Consider the following 18,191-nt stretch of genomic DNA (forward strand, 5'->3'; position numbering starts at 1 on the left):
TATGTCTCTTTTTTAATAATTGTGTTATACATGTTGTATCATATGTTCATGCCAACAAGCAAATAGTTGAATAAATTCAATTGTAATATAAATTAAGATTTTAATTGGACAGCATTTGAAAGAAGTTTTCGTTCATTCAACGAAACTGGTATTGTAAATAGATAACTTGAGTAAAATTGTATTAGCCGCCATTTAAACATTTTCACTTTATCTCCCTTGCTCTTTATTGTTTACTTCCGGCACATGTCAATAACTACACGTTTGTTTACATTTTTCTAGAAAAGCATTTTAAACGTTGTTGTTTGTCGCTCCGTTTATATGATACACATGAGAAGTTAGCATACAATATGGTGCTTCATTCTGGATTATAAAACTTTTAATGTCCAGTGTCCAAACTTGTGCCAGTTACATGCATGGCTTACGTCGTTCCAGAAACATTCCAGCCATGTAAAGGTGCACGGAAAGAACTCCCACCTGGTCTGAAGGAACTTGCAATGCTTTCTGAAGTTCAAATAAGCAGGAATGTTAACTTCTTTGAACGTATGTTTACTGTTATATATTTTATTATTCTCTAATCACCCCCTCGCTCTGTCACGGAATAGAAGTTCCTTCATAATATAGAATACTGAATATTATTCACTGGAATAAATTTTACAGTAAATGTTCCAAACGGAATACATTGTATAGAATATTTGTTCCAACAGGAACAGATATTATGACATTGTTTATAACAAAGTTTCCACCGGAACTTCTGTCAGGTGGAACAAATATAATTACGTTGACAGCTTAGCTCCCCCACAAGTCAAATGACCTGCTGAATGTCTCAGCATATGTGTGGATATAAATATTCATCTATCACCAATCCATTTATCGGTTACATTTCAGTGTGACACAAAGTCCTCTTTTATTTTAAAGCAAAATAGGAATTAAATAATTGCATGAGTGTCCCAATTTTGGAAATTACAGGCGGATGTGCTTAAAATAATTCTACAAAACCTGTTTTATTTTCATTAATTTATTTACTATAATCTATCGATTCTGGTCTATATATATACTGACACAACTAGTCTCTTTGTATTCCCTTTTTTTTCATCTTGGAACTATATATCTTCGAATAATGTCACACTGTATTTAGATGCATTTGTTTAGGCGCAGGATCGGATTCTTCATGCAGGGCATATTATATCTTGAAATCGCTCGATCTGAACTCTTTATCAGTATTAACCTATAATATCCGCTGTTGTCTCATTGTTTGCTGGTGCTAACAACATGAATAAGGTTTGAATACATATCTATTGGGATGTTTTGTATATAGATCTCCAGCTTTCCTGGCGGTATCTCATATAATTGAATAGGAAGTGCTCTTCTTCACATTCGCAGTATGGCGTAAGGGAATGACCTATCTGATGGCGTTATTTATTTAATGTATTGTAGCCTGTTCTTAATTCTGAAATGATTCTTCCTAAAACTGAATTGGAAAATTAAGTAGATGGACCTTACCAACAATCATGACAATATAAGGTACTAATTCTTGTAGTTGTCTCTCACTTCCACTTCTAGTCCAATTATTTTGCTATTTAAGCGAGGATGTGTCGACATCCTAGCTACACTAATCACATCTGACATTGTTATGAAGTTGTACTAGCCATTTAGATGGTCCCAGTAGCTTGGTGCTCTCGTCAGCATCAAATATGCACCTGCCTTGCAGGTATCCTCTTGCTCTATAAGTTTGCTATTTACTTTTGTCACTTTTATCTTGTCGATGGCCTATCGTTCATATGTATCATTGTTTGTAAGATACTCCTATAGTTCACTCGCGATGTTCCAGAGTACAAGTTTATAGATATCTTTATTTTAATCCTAAAATTGAAGCGATGTTCCGCTAGAACAAGTTTATAGATATCTTGATTTCAATCCTATATAGTTGGAGCGCTCTTCCGCTTGTACAAGTTTATAGATATCTTGATTTCAATCCTATTGTTGAAGTGCTGTTCCGTTTGTACAAGTTAATCGAGAAGTTAATAGATGTCTAGATTTCAAACCTATAGTTGAAGCGCGATGTTCCGCTAGTCTTTTTTTGTAGTTTCCTCCTAGGATGAGTGCAATTTTATCAAATAAATATCCTTAGGCGGGATATTTTTTATCAATCTAATTAAAAACCGATCTCTCATCGCTCCTGTTTCTGATATGTCGCGTGGGAGATCTAACGAAACCCGCTTTGAGGTCACATGTGAGTGACCTCGTAGGTGTGTCTTTTTCGACCAATGAAATTGAGTCTTCCACGATCTTGGAAGTTTAACGTAAGGCAAAGGGATGTAACTCATTTTATTTACGACGAAATCGTCAGTCATAATAATTCATAAACTTTTTTGATTGTCTTATTAATAGGTCGTCAACTTATTTGCATATCTTTATAAATTCATGACTTTTAGTTCACTCACATGTGACCTCAAAGCCGGTTTCGTTAGATCTCCCACGCGACATATCAGAAACAGGAGCGACGAGAGATCGGTTTTTAATTAGATTGATTTTTGGAAAATGACGCAGTCATTGTTCCATAACTGCCGACCTGATTTCTCTGCCTACCGCGCTTGGTTTCGTATTTACTAATTTCAATACAAACTGGAATGTGCTTGTGTTCCTTATCATTATGCATGAGCATTGTGTAGTAATCAGCCAGGAACCAGTTTACAAACTAACTGGTTTCTGTTTGTATTCCACTACAGTCGAACAAAGTGTTGTAGTTTGACAGGAACCAGTCCAGAATTTTGTAAACTACAAAACGTAATCGGTTATTATCATTCCGTTTTGGTGTTTCATACCGACTTATATGGTTTGAATAAGCTTAAGACCCTTCAAACATTAATGTGATAGGTATATTAAAGACTGTTTTACAAAAGGATGAAACTGTTTTGCTTTAAAAGTCGTACTATAGTGATATATGTTATGTACGGATTTCCACTCTCACCGGTTAATTTCTTCTTTTACACGTGCTTTTGAAACTTCCTGTTTAAACAGAATACAGAATTAAACATCGCAAGTTTTAAAATTGTTTTTTGAGTGAATTAAACTTATTTTAACAATCACGAAGCGTTCGGGAATCATTTCAAGCAGTTTCTTCTTCTCTTTGATGATGGAAAATAGGTTTTCTCAAGAAAATACCGCAAACGATCGCAGAGGAATTGAAACGTACAAGTCAAGTCGGCACCTGGTTAAATTGACTTCAAGTCAAATACGCACCTATTTGACGTCAATTCGGCTTCCAATAATATTTATTATAATATTTTCTATTCAATTAATAAATAACTGTTACCAAGTACATAGTGAATATTAGGTAAACAACGAAACCAAAGTGAATATGTTGTTGTGTATAAAAGTAAACAACGAAGCTATTGTTTTAACCATTAGACAATTATTAAAATTAAATGGAAAACTATGAGTCCCTTTCAATAAATCAAACTTTCATGCCAAATAATTAGCAAATTTAAGGTGGTTTTTTTTCAGTAATGTTTAAACAGCATTAAACAAACAATCCTGTAAAAGACTCAACTGGTTAAATAATGCATAAAAATATCCAATATCTCATGTATTAGTCCAAATAATAATGACGTCTGACAAGGCTATTTTATTTTTTTCTGGGACGCCTTCCTAAGACATTCGTAGGAAGGCTTCCCAGAATAAAATTTAAAAAGCCTTGCCAGACGTAATAATTATTTTGACTACTCATATATATCATTAAAAATACACCAAAAAATTCATGTAGTTGAGAAAAATAAATACATACAAAATGTACATGAACATCCAAAAAAGTGAAAGTTAGTATTAACTCTTTTTGCTTTAAAAATTTACAACTGCATTTAAGTATTGAATGCTTTTTTTTTGTAAATTCATTGAGGTGTAAAAGCGTTGACCGAAGTACTTTTTGTATGAAGCGCGTAAGCGTAAGCGCTACATTCTAAAAATGTGCAAACGGTCAATGCTTTTGCAACCCTATGAGGTTACAAAAAGAAACATTCAATACTTATAATTACTTTTTTTAGCTAGGATCATGAAAACACGAATTTTATAACTTTTTTATTCAATTCATCTGTGCACTTTATTGTGTTATCATGAATGAAAAGTTTTATTGAGTGATGCAATAACATGTGATGTGCAGTTAGTATTATAATGAAACATATATCAAATGTAATTATAACAAAATACATTACGTTGTAAGAGTTATCTCCCCAAACACTGTTTTTCTTGTGGCCACCTCTCCTTCGTAACCGTAAAAGATTTTATTTTACCAAATTGCTCGTTACATATTAAGGATAAGAATATTCGTTTGAACCATAGCTCTATGGGGACTCCATATGAGAGTTATTCCCCCTTTTTCATTTGATTCAAGCGATATGCATTTTCAACTGGTAAACCATAACTGATAGAGACCTAGGGTATTCATGAGGTCATTGGTACTTAAAATGAAAATGAGGTCAATGTCAAAGGTCAAGGTCATATTATAAATTTTGATTTTGGCTTATTTTCACTTCTTTTCAAATACCGTATGAAATTTTGACAAATAATTTTACATGTCCTTACTTGTATATTTTGGTTGAAAGGCTGCGCATACAATAAAAGGGAGTTTTTGTCCATCTTACATTTAAAATTACGCGTCAAGTGGTAGTACTCATTAACCAAACATATTAAAGACCTAGGATATTTTGATTCAAGGTCCATGGTTTGTGACCTTGAAATTGAGGTCAAGGTCATAGGTTAATAGGACGTCTTAAAGCCATAAGAAACTAACATTTTAAACTGATTTTTCATATTTCAATATAAAAATAGATCTTTTCTAGTGGAAAGACTTCAATTGTTCTCTGAACAATTTGTTTTTAATTTACTTCATATTTTGTGGGAGAAGGGGGTTCAGACTATGTGGTATCAGGTCTGTTTGCGCCCAATACACTTTCGCACCTCGCACGTTCACACCCAAGGTCCGTTCGCACTCTACTCATTCGCGCCCAATTTTAATTCAAATTCAAGTTGAATAATTGGAAAATCATGATTGTTGTTTTAAATTGCTTTGGTGTAAATACTGAATGTATTTATAGCTTGGTATGAGTAAAACATTGAAGATTTTAAAGGAAAACACAAAAGATAATTGTTTTTAAGCCCTTTGATCTGAAACAATAAAATATAGGAACCAAAATATAGCAATCCACTATTATAACCAAAACATGATAAAATTAAACACACAGAAAAAAATTTAGTCAGAATCTCACTTCATTATGAAAGAGGTCAATGAAACAAAGTATAGCAATACACTGACCAAAACATGATTAAGAGTTATTCAACGCTAAATAAAACGTTGACAAAATACCACTTTATTTAGAAAGGATTATTATTATCTTTAACAATACGCTATCCAAAACATGATTAAGATTTATTCAACACAAAAAAAAAATGCTGTCTCACTTTATTTTGAGACAATGACAACAATTATACTTATAAGAAAACACTTGCTTACAGAGTTATTAAACACAAAACCAATTAAGATTAGTTACGAACATGTAGGGTGTGAAAGTGAAAGGGGGCGAACATGAGTTGGCGCAAACGTGAATGGGCGCGAACGGACCTGGATTCAGCCTATGTACCAGTGAGAAATATAGAAGCCTTTCTACGGTATTTATTTGTACAATTCAGGTAGTCTTGACCTATTCATTTGTCTTAAAAAAAAACCAGCCAGTTGGCACCTTCACTTCACACACACACATGTACGAATATCAATTATATGCTTACGAGACATGTTGCATTGTTAAACTAATTACGGTATGTGAAAATCAAGACTTACATAAAAACTATCCCAATATTAGAGACAGTGGCGTCATTTTTCTTCAGAGCTTTCAGCTCTTTGATTTATGCCCCACTGCGATAGTAGAAAGGCATTATGTTTTTAGGTATGTGCGTCGGTTCGTTTGTCCGTCTGTCCCGTGTCAGGTTAAAGTTTTTGGACAAGGTCGTCTTTGATGAAGTTGAAGTCCAACCAACTTGAAACTGTGTACACATGTACCCATTGAGATGATGTTTCTGACTAGATGCCAAATTAAGTTTTGACTCAAATCACATCTCAAAATCAACCGACTTTTTCCACGTCATTATCTATGCAAGTCATATCTTGTATAACAAGGTAATTGTTTAGAAAAATGAGAAGGCGAATGATCCAGAATCAGTTTTGTCAACACAATCTGTTTATAGTCTGGTATCAGTTTTAATCAAGGGAATTACGAAGAATGAACATAGTCATACTGACCAGAATAAACTCTTGAGTGTTTTTTACGTAAAAGTAATAATCCATTATTTGGAACCTTGGACGTTGAATATATATTGTGTCCGTTAATGCTTTAGAGACGTCCCTACATGCAAGTGAGTGAAGATCGTTAATTAGTAGTGTTTTTTCTTTGCTTACTTCGGCACCTAGTAGTTTTTTTTCTATTCTCAAGATAAAAGACTTCAAAAGTATGCTGATCTCGGCAGAAAATTTATACAAAAGTGACATTGTCTGTTTAGCTTTTTCCTGTGAAAGACATTAGGAGCTTCTAATAATTTTATTATGTCAAGAGTTTTCATTCTGTACTCCTCGTCATTCTAATTATATTATTTCGGAATATTAATGCTGTACTCCGCATCAGTCCAGTTTTATTATTTCAGAGTTTTCATTCTGTACTCCTCGGCATTCCAATTATTCTATTTCAGACTTATTAATGCTGTACTCCGTGTCAGTCTAGTTTGATCATTTCAGAGTTCCATTCTGAATTCTTCGCCAATCCAATTTCATTACTAGTATTTCAGAGTTTTAATGCTGTACTCCTCGTCAGTCCAGTCCTATTATTTCTGTTACTTTATGTTGTATTTCTCGTCACTCTTGTAAGCACTTTATTGATCATATGATATTCTCCTTTGTACTTTAATTATTTATATTTTAGTATTTTTATGCTGTACTCCTCGTCAGGCATCGTTTACTGTTTCTACATGTTCAACATCACCAGAAGAAATCTTCTCCATCAAAGAATGTAAGTACTGTTTTCAAACTTTCTGTCTGCATCGTCTTTTTGAATATTTTTCTCTCGCATGTAGTGCTATTATTGCCAATGGAGCAACAATCCACCAAATACCAAAGAGACAAGGATGTGAACATATAATCGGTTTGTGCACACTGTGGATGTTACCCACATAGATATCAGAAGATGTGGTATGAGTGCCAAAGAAACAACTCTCTCATCCAAGTCACCGAAGGTCTAATCTATAAAAAAAAATATATATGTCTGGGTTTATATTCGTTTTTTTAGCCAGTGTGTGCGTGTTGCGTAAATGTGGTTTATTATACTTCTTGATAACAGAATTTACGCGTGTTTCTAAAATATCTTGGTTTGTTTTCTTTACAACAGCTGGTATGTGCATGTTCCGGGAATGTCTAGGAGGGGCAAGAAATCTAATGCTTCGGATGAGCAATAACGAAGACGAAGATGTAGCGTTTTTCTCACGTTCTATGACATGTACACGTGGGTGTTGTGGTTCTGCCTGTTGTCCACCTAATATGGGCATAAATTCTCCTCCATATATCAGGATAGGAACTATACAGGAAAGGTAAAGTGTCATTTTAAATAAGTCAACTCATCCGCCCATAAAACTGAATATTCGTGATAATTATTTCAACTGTTAAATGATCATAATGGGGTTTCTATTTGTTCTGATACAGATAAATATGTTATGATGACATAGATAAAGGAAAATTTATTAAAATGTGTATTGTGTCCCTTACGGAAGTCACTGTTGTGTCGTTTTCCATGTCATAATTGCTTTACATCGCGGTGCGAAGCTATTAGTTTCATTCGATAATCACGCCAGGTTGAAATTATTACTTAACAAATAAGTGGGAATATGTCCCAGATAGAATATATTGAATCCGGAAAATAAGTAATAAACTTACAGTATATGTATTTAAGGATACCCGAGCAACAATAATTAATTCATGCTGACATAATGTATGATAATGCGAAGCACTCAATACCTTTTATGAAGGTTTAAATTGTAAATACGTAAATTTGGCTAGAATATTAGAATGGTTCTTTTTTTTAATATTTTTTATGGTTTTTTTTCGCCGTGGTTATACAATTGTATGCACTTATATTACAGAGTAAAATGTTGCTACCCGAGCTTTGATGCTATGAATTATAAAGACAATGAAAACTTGCTTACATACCATACTGACTGTTGTTACATAAAAACTTGTGGACTCTGTTTTGATCTAGAAATAACTGTAAGTATGTAGTTCTTGGAAAACCAGGTTCACTTCATTTTTGATGTTAAAATGACTTAGCTATGAGTGATGCATGAAATTTGGTATACTGTAATGTTAAAATATCTGCATATAACGTGCATTGCAAGTAAATATTTGACCTCATTCAATCCGTATTCCTTCAATTTAACATTTTAACCTATAGTATGATATCAAACAGACCTAGAAAATTGAATTGCACGAGTTCGCTATCTATTTATATTTTTATGTTGGGTTACATGACCGTTGGTGGTCTTCCGAGGTCTCCTCGAAGGTTAATACGATTGAACCTATGTACTGTTTATTGTTTGTTTTTGACTTTTTATAATTTGGATATATGTTTTAGTATGTTATAAATCAAATATGAGAATTTGAGTAAAATTGGTGAACATGAATTTGACAGCTAATGCCCCTTAAATTTGTTTCTTAAATCACGCTATTCAACCTTGTACTAGCATATTGCTGATAATATATATGTCACAACAATTACATAATTCCACTAAACGTTTATTGCAGGTTCATGATGCCACTACAGAAGAATGTGTTGCTAAAATAATAAAGAAATCCAAATCCGATTGTCGTGAATGGTTTAATTTAAAAAATGATTTTATTGTAGAATGTAAGTATTTTCTTTAACTGAGTATTGATTGAAGAATGTTAAGATTTAGAATTCAATTTATTATAACAAGAATATTTAAAAAATAAATTGAGAATGTATAACAATTCTATCAAATTGGGATTGGTTAAAAATATGTATCAAAGTCAATACAAAAACAATATGTAAATATTTTAATTCAGTCCTATCAATAATGGTAGAGACTGTTTTCGCTGAGCTGCAATTACTCTGAAGCTATATGGTAACATAGTTGAACAACATCACGAACTTCCTATATTTATAGTTAAACCAACAATATATTAATAACAAACAACACACCAGCATATTCTTGTATCAAAATGAAATTGGAAATTGGTCAGAGACTACCAATGATATATAGTGCATGGCAATTCAGTAGTAATAACTGCATGACAATAATATAAAAATCCAATTCACACGTTTTCTAGTTGGGATGTTTTTTTTGCCAATAAAAGATTTAATGGACAACTCTAATACTTGCTAATGGCATGACATAATTATGAAATTTAAGGTAGCAAATACTTTAAAAAAATAACAGTCTTCTTGTACCGACGAAGCTTTTTAACTACATAAAGGTCGTGCACGGTTGATCAGGGTTGATAGTCTAGTTTTGGTTAATCTTTTTGAAACCGATTATATATTTCTATATTGTAATGATACAGTGCTATTTCAGGTTAGGGTGAAGGTTGGTGTCTGTTAAAACGTTTAAACCCGCTGCATTTGTTTGCTCCTGTCCTTAGGAACGTGTTATTCGTTTGTTATCGTTTGCTGATGTTATTCAGAAGTGTTTCTCGTTTTTTACATAGATTAAACCGTTGGTTTTCCTTCTTAAATTGTTTTACACTAGTAATTTTTGGCCCTTTATAGCTTGCTGTTTGACGTTAGTCAAGGCTCTGTGTTTAAGGCCGTATTTTGACCTATTATGGTTTACTTTTACACATTGTGACTTGGATGGAGAGTTGTCTAATTGGCACTCATACCACATCTTCTTATTTCTATATAGCCTTAACATTTTAATACTATTCTTTTTACATAGTCAAACTCTGATGATTAAGAAGTACTGGTTGCTTGGTTAATTCATAATTTACTGAGCTCTTTTTTTGGCTATATTTCTATATATGCTTCTATAACATGCACAGACAAGTCACATAATGTTTATAAATCCTGAATTATTTTATCGCTCGAATGTAATACGTAAAGTGAACATATATGACGTCTGCTCTATGCTCGGGTTGTTGTCGCTTTGACACATTCCCCATTTCCTTTCTCAATTTTATATACATTTGAAATGACAAGTGTAGATACTATAACATCTTAGCTTTACGTAAAGGCTTTTATCTTGTATAGATTTAAAATAACTTGAAAACAAGTTGCTTTCTTTAAAAAAAGAAATGCAATCGTAAACCCAAATGCTTGTTTGGCATTATATATATATTAGATAATTGTTTAATAAAGATGTATTGTCTTATATTACTTTTATTGTGCATAAGAATTAGAAACTGACATTGCCTGTTTACTTGATGTAATACCGGCTTCACACATCAACTTATAGATCCGACGTACGTTGGCCGTGGTAAAAAAATCATGCACGCTACCAATACGCTAGTAATTTTGATGCATTCGACCTGTCAATCATATCTGTATCGTGTGCACAACGAGCTTAAAGCGTGTATTGGGTGTGCGTAAAGCGTACCTAGGGGTTTCTCCTAGTCTTTCTACATTCCCAACTGCAGGTCTGTCTATATGTGAATGTTTGTCAATAAGTCTGTCACATTCGCCCGTCTGTTTACATGTTTACCAGTCCGTCTATGTCCACTGGTTCGTCTACATGTTCACTAGCTTTGAAATAGCTTTCGGTAAGTGCGATTATTTCAGTGATTTGTGTCTATTGTTTTTATGTAAATGATTATTGTGCACCGTACCCATATTTTTAGGGACGCGAATTGCAACTGATAATTTACAGTTTTTTCTTGCGATATGTTGTCCTTAGGGTTTCAAATTGGTTCATTTGGGAGGGTTGGGTTTATGGCCACCACATTGTTTATGTGCCAATGTCCATTCTAAAGCCAGGAACATGTAGTATAGTGGTTGTTGTTCATAATTCATGTCGGTCAAGTTTTTTTCGTAAATTATTTTGTTATCAGTAAGGCTGTTTAGTTTTGTTTGATTTTTGTTTTTAAATCTTAATTGTCGGGGCATTTAATAGCCGACTAAATAGTGTTTTTTTTCATTTTTGGAGGCCGCTCGGTGGCCTTTAAAGACTTACTACCACGTCATTGTAACTCTGGTTGGTACTTGTATCATTAGTGCTGGACCAAGGTCGATCCTATGCACCTTTGAGGCAGGCGGGATATTTTTGTAGATCTTGTACAGCTCAAACTAATAGTAGTTCCTGTACTTCTATGTCTAGTCCCATGTTGCATGGTTGGAGAGGGTGTAATATCTTCTGTAGGTTTGATGAAGTTTCACCCTTATCGGACTTCTCCTGAATGAAAGCTTTAAGGCGACGAGTATTTGTGTATACAATGTGCCCTTAACGTGTCTCAAACTTATCTGTAGCGTTTTCAACGCTCGTGTAGCGTGTATATTATGTGCGTGCAGTTTACAGGTATACGCTTGACAAACGCTTGAGCTGAATGAAAGTTTTTATGTTCCATTAAAATTTTCCTGAAGTAAAAGCGTTCACCAAGCGTATACCTTTGCATTTCGACGTACTTCAAACTTATGGAACGCGGGTTTAAACGCTTGCGTAGCGTTCCTTTGGTGAGCAACTAAGTTACGCATACGATGATACGGACTTTGTTAATTTTCTTTTTTGACTGATTGTTTTACATTGTCATTTCGGGGCCTTTTATAGCCGACTATGCGGTACGTGCTTTGCCTGTTGTTGAAGGCCGTACGGTGACCCATAGTTTGTATTTCAGTGTTATTTTGGTTTCTTGTAGATAGTTGTCTCATTGACGCCAACCCATATCTTCTTTTTTATATTCGATATCTTATCGCCGACCTGGTTAAGTCTGCTAAAAATGCATGCATGATTCATTTTTAGGTTAGTGTAAACAATATTTATTCAGATAAATCAACATTAAACATATTATACAATGAAATAATATTAAGGATTCAGAAACAAGCAATTTGCTTTTACAAATTTTTAGGTTATCAGTCGTAGTTAAAGTGGCACATTTAATTCGTTGTTTCATTGAAGTATCATTTCTTACATCTGCATGGTCAAATGTGTATTTTTTTTAAATAAATTTTAGATTTAGATTTCAGTCACGGTTATTTTTCCCCCCTTCATATTGAATATCTATACTTATCAGTCGCATTTTAATGACGAAAAGGATTCAGAGGTTATTATGTGACCTCTTTGTTTTTAAAAAAAGTAAATAATGTTGCAATATTTAAACAAAAAAATAACTTTAAATTTGCAATATTAATGAAAATAAATACGGACATAACTTTCATAATTAATTTTAACGTTATTTACTATAAACGATTTTTTTTTGAAAAATCCTCGTTTTTACACCTATTTGAGGCACGTATTTATGATTATATTTCCATGTCCTTGGTCTATCCTAGACGTAAAATTTCAAAAAGTGCTAATACTTTTTTTTAAAGATTTTAGTTTTAATTGTTCTCGTTCAAAATATTTTATTTTTTCATGTTCAATATCTATTTAATTTTATTTTTAATAACCATTTTTTTTTTTAAATTAAAGTTGCAATATTTAACCAAAAAAAATAACTGTTATTTAATCATATGCAAGAAAGACTTCCCTTTAATTTCAATATAAAAAATTAAATAGCTTGCTTTTTACAACATGTACATCTTCACTAAACGTAAAATCTAAAATAAATGCTACTAAAACTCTTTCTAAACATTTTATTTTTAATTATTTATCGTTCAGAATATAAAGCGCATTGTTTACATGAAATCTTATCTCATATCTTAACACAGCTGGTTACATCGTTTGATTAAAATACTACGCATGTAGGTTAACATTAGCAGCTTGAAGTCGTGTGCAACAAAATATTATATCATAATAAATTTCAGATCATACGTAAAATATCTCTATAGCAACTTAAGATGCTAATGCATATTCAACAGATTAGTAAGCTATTGCGCATGCATTTAAAAGGTGGTCATAGCTATTGCGCATGTATTTGAAAGGTGGTCATAGAAAGAACAGAAGTGTTCCGAATAACATCCGGTGTTCCGAAAGACTACATCACTCGTCCAATATATACTGCGTAAACCCTCAGGGGTTTACGCAAAAAATGCAAAAATTGATTGAATCTAAAGTTGAAATCGTTGACGCTTACGCTATACAACTATGTCAACTTTCCTCTTGGAGTTAGTAGAAGGAAATGTATATAATAATGGCTACAGTTTTGGTAATCTCATATTCGTGTGCTTCTTGAAATAATTGTATGGAGAAAAAGTTCTAAACAACTACTACAAATGTGTACAAAGTTTTACTGCGTCTAGCTTGTGGTCACAATGTTTTATAACATAAAAAGAGAGATAACTTTTAACATTTGTTTTTCTTTTTCAGATTTAACAGATTTAGACATTGTTAAGAGACTAATGGTGATAGGTGCCTGTTTATTGGCAGATTTTAACAATTTTGAACATGATCGAAGATACTGCTGTTGATTTGTATAATTGCTGTCTATTCAATGTATACGTCTCATTAGCACTCATACCACATCTTCTTATTTATATAAAACTTATGCTAAGACATTATTTTTATTTGCTGAATCTTTTGTAGGAAAATGTATTTAGTCAGTGAAACATTATACACTTTACAGAACTATAATATCAATATTGAATATGCATTTAGTGATTCTATTTTTTCTCACATTTTTTTGTTGATACTGTGAACAGCTCAAACATTATATCTTTATGAACATAAGGAAGAATAATTATGTTTAGTTACTTTCGTCCATTCCAATAAAGACAAGTTTTTGATATGTTTCCTTTTAGTTTTTGTAGTGGCTCAACCAAACCACGAGTCTCCGAAAGTTTTTAAAAAACTTCCGCTTTTTCAGGAATGATATAAATAAGTACAAAAACGGCAAGTAGAAATAACAAAGACATTGCAATAAAAATAAGATTTGAGGCCTACATATCTATACAACAAAATAGAACAAATGGGAACTCAAATACCGCGGAACGGTAGCACTTCATGTTATGCACCGAAAAGATAAGCGGTACTTTTTTTGTAACAGAATGGTTAGCAGTACCTTGTGTGCTTACAAATTTAAAGCAGTTCTTTTTCAGCTTTTTATCGGAAATGGGTATTTAACGCACTCGAGGCGAGAACGTGCACACTACCACCATAGAGACGGTTCTCAAATATTTGGAAAACTAGAGGTCCCCTTATCTACTGTTATTATGGAAATCATATAGCATGAACATGCTCTCGCCCTGAATATTCATTTAAATTTGCCATTGGATGTTAAAAAACCATGCACCAAATCATCTATCCCTTTATAATCAAAACCGATTTTTCGAATTTAACATGTCGATATAACATGGATGGCGGTGCATGTACTTGTGAACCAGAAAAAAAATTCTTACTATAACAGTAGATAACAGGCACTGCTGACAATCCATTCACTGTAAAAAAAGGATGCAATTTTACACCAAAAGTAACACTATATCTAGGACAACTTTTCCAGAAAATCAGTGTGTTTGAGTGTTTAGCACCAGAAATCATTTTTGGCGGAAGTAACGCTATTTTTGTACTCATGAGTTTAAAGATGATTTGCTTTCCTTTAATATATTTTTTGGTGCCGTATATAAAACGATTATTCTAAAAACATTTTAAATATAAGATGACGTGGTATGAATGCTAATGAGACAACTCTCCAAGTCACAATTTGTAAAAGTAAACCTGTATACACCATTACAGAACTTGAATACTTCAATTAGTAGATTAACGCATAATAATACTCAGTCTAACATAATACTTACTGGAGACTTCAATTTACCAGATATTGATTGGGATGAAGAAGACTCAAATGGAGGATACACCATCAAATCAAGCCATAACTATTCCAACGAAATAAATAAACTAGCATTAGACATTGTTGAGGAACACTGCTTGCAACAATGTGTCACAGAACCAACCAGGGAAAATAACATTCTAGATCTTGTTCTCACAACTAATGAAAATCTAGTACAGAAAATGAGCATTACTGATGGAATGAGTGACCATCAGATGATAATAACAACAGTCAATGCAAGACCAAAGGTAATTAAGAACAAGCCCAGAAAAGTCTACCAATATAAGAAGGGAAATATGGAAAAAGTTCAAGAATATCTGAACAGCAAATTTGAAAATTTCAAGAAGAAGATGACAGAAATGAACATCGAAGAGTACTGGACTCTATTTAAAACTCACCTTTTTCAAGCAATGGACCTACATATACCATCTAAAAATCTGACATCGAGATTTAACTTACCTTGGGTGAATCAACACATCAAGAAGATGATACGTAAAAAAGAACAACTATATAAAGTTGCAAAGAAATACCAAACTAAAGAGCACTGGGATAAATTCAAGCAATATAGAAAAGCAGTAAAGACAGAACTTGATATATCGCATAAGAAGTATATATTTGATATGTTAGAAGTAAGTCCATCAACATCAGAAACTTCAGCAAACACACAAGACCAATACAGAATAGGGAAAAAGTACTGGAAATACATCAAATCTAAAAAGAGAGAAACAGTGGGAGTATCAACACTCAAAGTTAATGGAGAAACATTAGACAACAGCAAAGGAAAAGCAGAAGCACTTAATGCACAATTTCAATCAGTATTCACGATTGAAGACTTTCAAAGCTTCCCTAAGATAACTGAAAATGAAACATCAAAAATACCAAGTCTACACATCAGTACAGAAGGGTTAATCAAACTATTAAAGGGAGTGAACCCAAGCAAGGCAAATGGTCCAGACAATATATCATGTAGAATATTGAAAGAGTGTGCAGAGTCAATATCACCATATTTACAGTTAATCTTCACCAAAACACTAAAAGATCAAAGTGTACCACAAGACTGGCTTATTGCAAATGTCATCGCACTATTCAAGAAAGGGGATAAGAGTCAACCAGTCAACTATCGCCCAGTGTCCTTGACATCAGTTCCATGTAAAATAATGGAACACATTATATTCAAACACATAATGAACCATCTTGACAAGCATAATATACTTGTGGACTTCCAGCATGGCTTCAGAAGCAAAAGATCGTGTGAGTCACAACTAGTCATAACAGCAGAGGATATAACTAGAAATCTGGACAATAACCAACAGGTAGATATGCTTATATTGGACTTTAGTAAAGCATTCGACACAGTACCACACCAGCGATTGTTGAAGAAACTAGCATCATATGGTATCAATGGAAACATACTTGCATGGTTAGAAGCATGGCTGACACAAAGAGAACAACAAGTCACACTGGAAGGAGAAAGATCAAGTACTGCTAAAGTAACATCTGGCGTACCACAGGGAACAGTTTTAGGACCATTGCTGTTTCTCCTATACATAAACGACATCGGGAACGACATTACATCAAAAATTCGCCTGTTTGCAGATGATAGCCTACTCTACCTAGCAATCTCATCAAAGGATGACTGCAAACATCTACAAGAAGATCTCGACAAAATGGTAAAATGGACAAAAATTTGGCAAATGATATTCAATCCTTCAAAATGCTATGTCCTTACAATAACCAAAAAAAGGAAAACCATCAACTTCAACTATAACATCAATGGTCATATCCTGGAATCAGTCGCATCAAACCCATACCTAGGAGCTGAACTCACCAACACCATGTCATGGGACAAACAAGTTAACAAAGTTGTCACCAAAGGAAACAAAGCACTAGGCTTCATACGAAGAAATGTTGGATCATGTCCAGAGGAAGTCAAAAAACAAGCATATCTTGCCCTTGTCCGACCGCACCTTGAATACGCTTGCAGTGCATGGGACCCTCACCTACAAAAACATATATATCAGATTGAGATGGTCCAACGCCGTGCAGCACGCTTTATCAAAAGCAATTACTCAAGAGAGCCTGGAACAGTAACAACTCTTCTAGAAGAACTAAATCTAACACCACTAGAAATAAGAAGAAAAATAGCACGTATAACGCTCTTTCATAAAGCCATCCATGAAAGAGTTGCTATACCTATTCCAACGCACATTATAAAACCAAGAAGAACGTCGAGACTCCATCAACCGAACACTAAAAGATACGTACAAATCAGGCCAAACAAACATATCTACAAATACAGCTTTTTCCCCAGGACCATCAGAGACTGGAATAAACTACCTGATGAACTATTAAAGATCGAGAGCAGTGAGGAATTCAAGACCAAACTCACCAAGCTCCTCTGTAGTGGCTAGCAACACAGTCAATCGATACAGTAGAAAATGTTTTTAACCTGCACCTGTATATAAATTTTTAGCACAACTTTGGAACCATTGTTTGTAAATATAGAAAGTTTATTGTCATGTTGGAGGTCGTCAAAAGTTAAACCATACTTGAGTGATGGGTCGAAGTACCCTTTTCGCGAAGCTATGTCGTAGATGTAGATGTAAATGTATAGGTAAAAGTAAGATCTTCAACAAAGAGCCGTTGCTCACACCGAACAGCAAGCCATAAAAAACCCCAAAATGACTAATGTATAACAATTCAAACAGGAAAACCAACAGTCTAATCTATATTAAAAAAAAGAGACTGAACAAGAAACACTTATGAACCATGAACACAAACAAACGACAACGACTGAACACCAGGCATAGGACAGGTGCAAACAAATGCAGCGCGCGGGTTTAAACGTTTTGTAAAATATGACAAAAATCATGCCGATTTTTGTGTAAAGTGGACCACCTTGTGTACCAAAAAACTATTCTTATTCGAAAAATTTGTCAGTTAGCAGTTTAAATAATTGAAATCTTCTCTAATACCCATGAAAAATAACAAAAAATGTTATGCTTTATCTCATTTTTACCAAAAAATACAATGTTAGCCATTTCTCCTTGCTATACTAATATATACATATGATGTCATTTTGTTTCCATGGCAACCAGACAATACAGATTTTTTTTTATTGATTTTGTTTTATTTGACTATTAATTTGGACCGTTTAAACTTTAAAAAAAATAATCGAAAGAAAATATCTGGCCAAATTTTTCATATTTGGTCTATTATTACAGAGAATCGA

The 18,191-nt window shown here is 33.5% G+C and overlaps 1 protein-coding gene across 1 annotated transcript; it reads left to right on the forward strand.

The window, feature by feature from the left end:
• Window positions 1–225: 225 nt before the first annotated feature.
• LOC139524668 (phospholipid scramblase 1-like) lies at window positions 226–13,921 on the forward strand. The gene is made up of 6 exons (XM_071319658.1): window positions 226–540; window positions 6,963–7,049; window positions 7,425–7,623; window positions 8,173–8,296; window positions 8,831–8,933; window positions 13,504–13,921. The coding sequence occupies exons 1-6, from the start codon at window positions 414–416 to the stop codon at window positions 13,602–13,604; spliced, it is 741 nt and encodes a 246-aa protein (XP_071175759.1). The 5' UTR covers window positions 226–413; the 3' UTR covers window positions 13,605–13,921.
• Window positions 13,922–18,191: the final 4,270 nt, after the last annotated feature.

This window comes from Mytilus edulis, chromosome 5 (assembly GCF_963676685.1).
Source record: "Mytilus edulis chromosome 5, xbMytEdul2.2, whole genome shotgun sequence".
Taxonomy (NCBI): domain Eukaryota; kingdom Metazoa; phylum Mollusca; class Bivalvia; order Mytilida; family Mytilidae; genus Mytilus; species Mytilus edulis.